The sequence below is a fragment of the Chinchilla lanigera genome, unplaced genomic scaffold, assembly GCF_000276665.1.
Source record: "Chinchilla lanigera isolate Chin_1 unplaced genomic scaffold, ChiLan1.0 scaffold00007, whole genome shotgun sequence".
Classification (NCBI taxonomy): Eukaryota; Metazoa; Chordata; class Mammalia; order Rodentia; family Chinchillidae; genus Chinchilla; species Chinchilla lanigera.
The window spans coordinates 1,991,045-1,994,222 of NW_004955408.1; the positions used below are offsets into that span (position 1 = coordinate 1,991,045).

The following is a 3,178-nucleotide window of genomic DNA, read 5'->3' on the forward strand; positions in this document are numbered from 1 at the left end:
GGAGGGAAAATGTGTCGATGCTGGCCCCTCGTTTTCTGGTTCCTTAACCGGATGGAGAGCGCCGCCCTTCAGAGACCGGGAGCGAAGGGACGGGAGCAGGTCTGTGGGGAGAGGGCCGCGAGTACACTGCGCTGTCCTTGGAGAGACTCTGAACTTTCCAGGGGAAATGCCAGCAGGCGGCCGGCAAGGGGGTCCAGATGCACAGGCCTGGTGCGATGCACACCGGGCTGTCCTGAGAGGGGACTGAGCGGAGGTCCTGGGAGGAGACAGGAGAGGTGAGCGCGCAGAGGGCTGAGGAGAGGACTTTCCGGCCCCTGAGCCGGAGGAAACCTCCCGAGTCAGGGGGACAGAGGAGACTCAGTGAGTGAGGCAGGCCGGGGAGGACAGGGTGGGGCATGTGTGGAAGACCCTGGCGAGAGCGCCCTGAGAACTCTCAGGCAGAGGCATGGATGCCGCCCGCAGAGAGCGGCATGAGGAGCAGATGCTGGGCTGTGGGCATGGGACAGGTCACAGGGCACCTTGTGTGAGCTGCACGGGGAAGGGGGTGGAATCCAGATCAGGGGTCACAGTGAAGCCGCAGACAAGGAACTCCAGGGACAGTGAGGGTGAACGCCTCTGGGAAACAATCCGGCTGTGAGGAGCAGGCCAGGAGCAGGCAGGAGTGAAGGAAGTGTCTTGAGAATTTCTCTTCACTGAGACACAACACCCAACACCCGAAAGCTAAGGGAGGAGAGTTTATTTTGGCTCACAGTTTGCAGAGGCTTCAGTGCATGGCTGGCTGGCTCCAGGGCAGGGCGGTATGGCAGGGCAGGCAGGACGCAACAAGAGATCAAGGGGGAAGGAGGGAGACAGACCCAGCCTGCGCCCATCTCCTCCCACCAGGGTTCACCTCCCAACATCACAGTTACTTACAAACCCATCACTGGACTGACCTACATCCCCATGACGCAGTCAGCTCCCCAAAGCCCCACCTAGGAGTACATGAGGACCTGGGGGACACCTAGGTGTAAGCTGTAATGAGGGAAGACTGATGAATGGGTTTTCCGTTGAGGGCATTAGAACATGTTTCAGCCCTGTTGGGAAGGACCTGATGGAAGGGCATGCTCAACTGTGCCAGACAGAGAGGGCACAGTGGGTAGGGCAGGGCTCAGGGAGGCAGAGAGGGTAACTGGCCATAACTGGAAGTGGACCGGTTCCTCCACATTAACCTGAGGGGCGTGGAGAGGAGGACAGTGCAGGTGCAGGCACGTGTGTATGTCTAGCCTCAGAAAGGCAGTGCTAGCTGGGTGTGATGGAACATAGCTCTAATCCCAGCACTCTGGGAGACTGAGGCAGGAGGATCAAAAGCTCAAACCCAATCTGGCAACTTAGTAACTTATTGAAACTCTGTCTCAAAATTTAAAAAAAAAAAAAATTTGTAAGGGCTAGGTATGTAGCCCGGAGTTAGAACTTCTGTTTCCAAGCCGAAGGTCTGTAGCTCGGGGTCTGATGGAGGGCTGGTGGGAAGGGGGCACTTGGGGTTTCCTGCTCTGTTGTGGTGGCAAGTGCGTGGCACTGGAGAGTGGGGTGACGTCTTCCAGGACGCGCTGCTCCCCAGTCAAGGACAGCTATCCCCGGTGTCCACAGGGGGCTGCCACTGGGAGCCCCGTGGAACTGAGACTTATAGGAAATAGTACAAGGTCTGCATATACCCTCCTGTGTGCGTTACCTTGCCTCTAGACGACCTGGCTAAGTGTCGTCTAAGCAGCTGTTACCCTGTGAGACAGGACGGAGGTCGGGGTGCTCAGTGCAGACACAGTGCTTCTCCGAGGGTTTCTGGACTCCGACTGGCCGAGTCCACAATGCAGACCCGCGGTCGGGAGGGCCGGCCACGCGGTGCTGCGTGTTCTCCGTGGGCGCCCCTCCGCTGTGGGCTTGTCCTCCGTGCCTCTCCGTCCACGTGCATACCTCGCCCCAGGCCTCGGCCACATCAAGCGCGCCTTTCCCCAGAACGCTCGCTCCCTGGGTCTCTCCACCGAGAGAAACCGGCCAACCCAACCGCCACCAAGCGAGAATGGGGTCTGCGCCTTCCTCAGGTCGCCGCCGTTGCGCAGTAGCGAGTGCGCGAACCGGGACGCGTGGGTGCTGCCGTCCCTCCGAGGCCAGGGCGCCCTGCTCTCTGCACTGCGGCTGTGGGGCTGTCACAGGAGACAGTGTGACCCCGCGGCCACCCCATGAGGGGAGGGGAGGGGGTAGGGGGGGAGGAGCAGAGGGGGAGGGGAGGGGAGAGGAGGAGCAGAGGGGGGAGGAGCAGAGGGGGAGGGGAGGGGAGGGGAGAGGCACCAGGAGCTGTGCCGGAGAGAGGCCGGCCGACGCTTCCTGCCCACCTCGCTGACAGTGGCTTCTCTGCTTGTGTCTTGCAGGTCCTCCAGTAAGTGTCCCGGACGCTGCACTCTGCTCCTGAAAGATAAGACACTTCTGTCGTTCTCTCTCTGTTGCTCTCCCATGAGGATAATTTTTGGTTAGAGAGGCAATCATTTTAGAAAAAAAGAGAGTAGAAGGGAGGAAGGGAGGAAGGGAAGAAGGGAAAGGAAGGGAACGGAAGGGATGGGGAGGGAAGGGAGAAAAGAAGTCACTTAAGCCAGGGGTGTGGCCCGAGTGATCAAGTACTTGCCTAGAGTGTGTGGGGCTCTGTGTTCGACCCCCAGCACTGTGAGGAAGGAAGGAAAGAAAATATCCACGGGCACCCCTGCGTGCCCAGTGCCAATCAGAGGTCGGAGGTCAGAGGCCGAGTCACATTCTAACAAGGAGGCGAATGCGCACACCGAAGCTCCCAGGCTTGGCTCGTGCACCGGGACACCCCGTGGCCAGTGTCCTTCCAGGACAGCTGGCCCAGGCTGACCGCACCCCACCACATTGCTGGCCCAACTTAGTGTGCAGAAACGCATGCCCAAGCCCATGCTTTTCAACTGTCTGCAGCGACTGATGTTTAAATGTCTTTAACTCCCAAGCTTTGTCAGAATGGCCTGGAGTGAGGCACCGGCAGGGAGTCAGCCTTGCTCACCCACCTGGCGGTTACTTTCCTTCTTTCCCAGAAGGGTTTAACCCCTGTGTTAAGCCTCGCTGACCTGTGTGAGTGTCAGAGATGGCAGCAGAAGGAAAATACCACCGCGTTTAAGAAGGGTGTGAGGGGGCTGGG

General features: G+C 59.3%; 1 protein-coding gene across 1 annotated transcript in view; it reads left to right on the plus strand.

The window, feature by feature from the left end:
* Col23a1 (collagen, type XXIII, alpha 1) overlaps positions 1-3,178 on the plus strand; it is a 262,912-nt gene that overhangs the window by 219,498 nt on the left and 40,236 nt on the right. Inside the window, exon 5 of the mRNA XM_013507342.1 lies at positions 2,403-2,410. Within this exon, the coding sequence (XP_013362796.1) occupies positions 2,403-2,410 (8 nt within the window). The remainder of the gene's footprint in view (positions 1-2,402; positions 2,411-3,178) is intronic.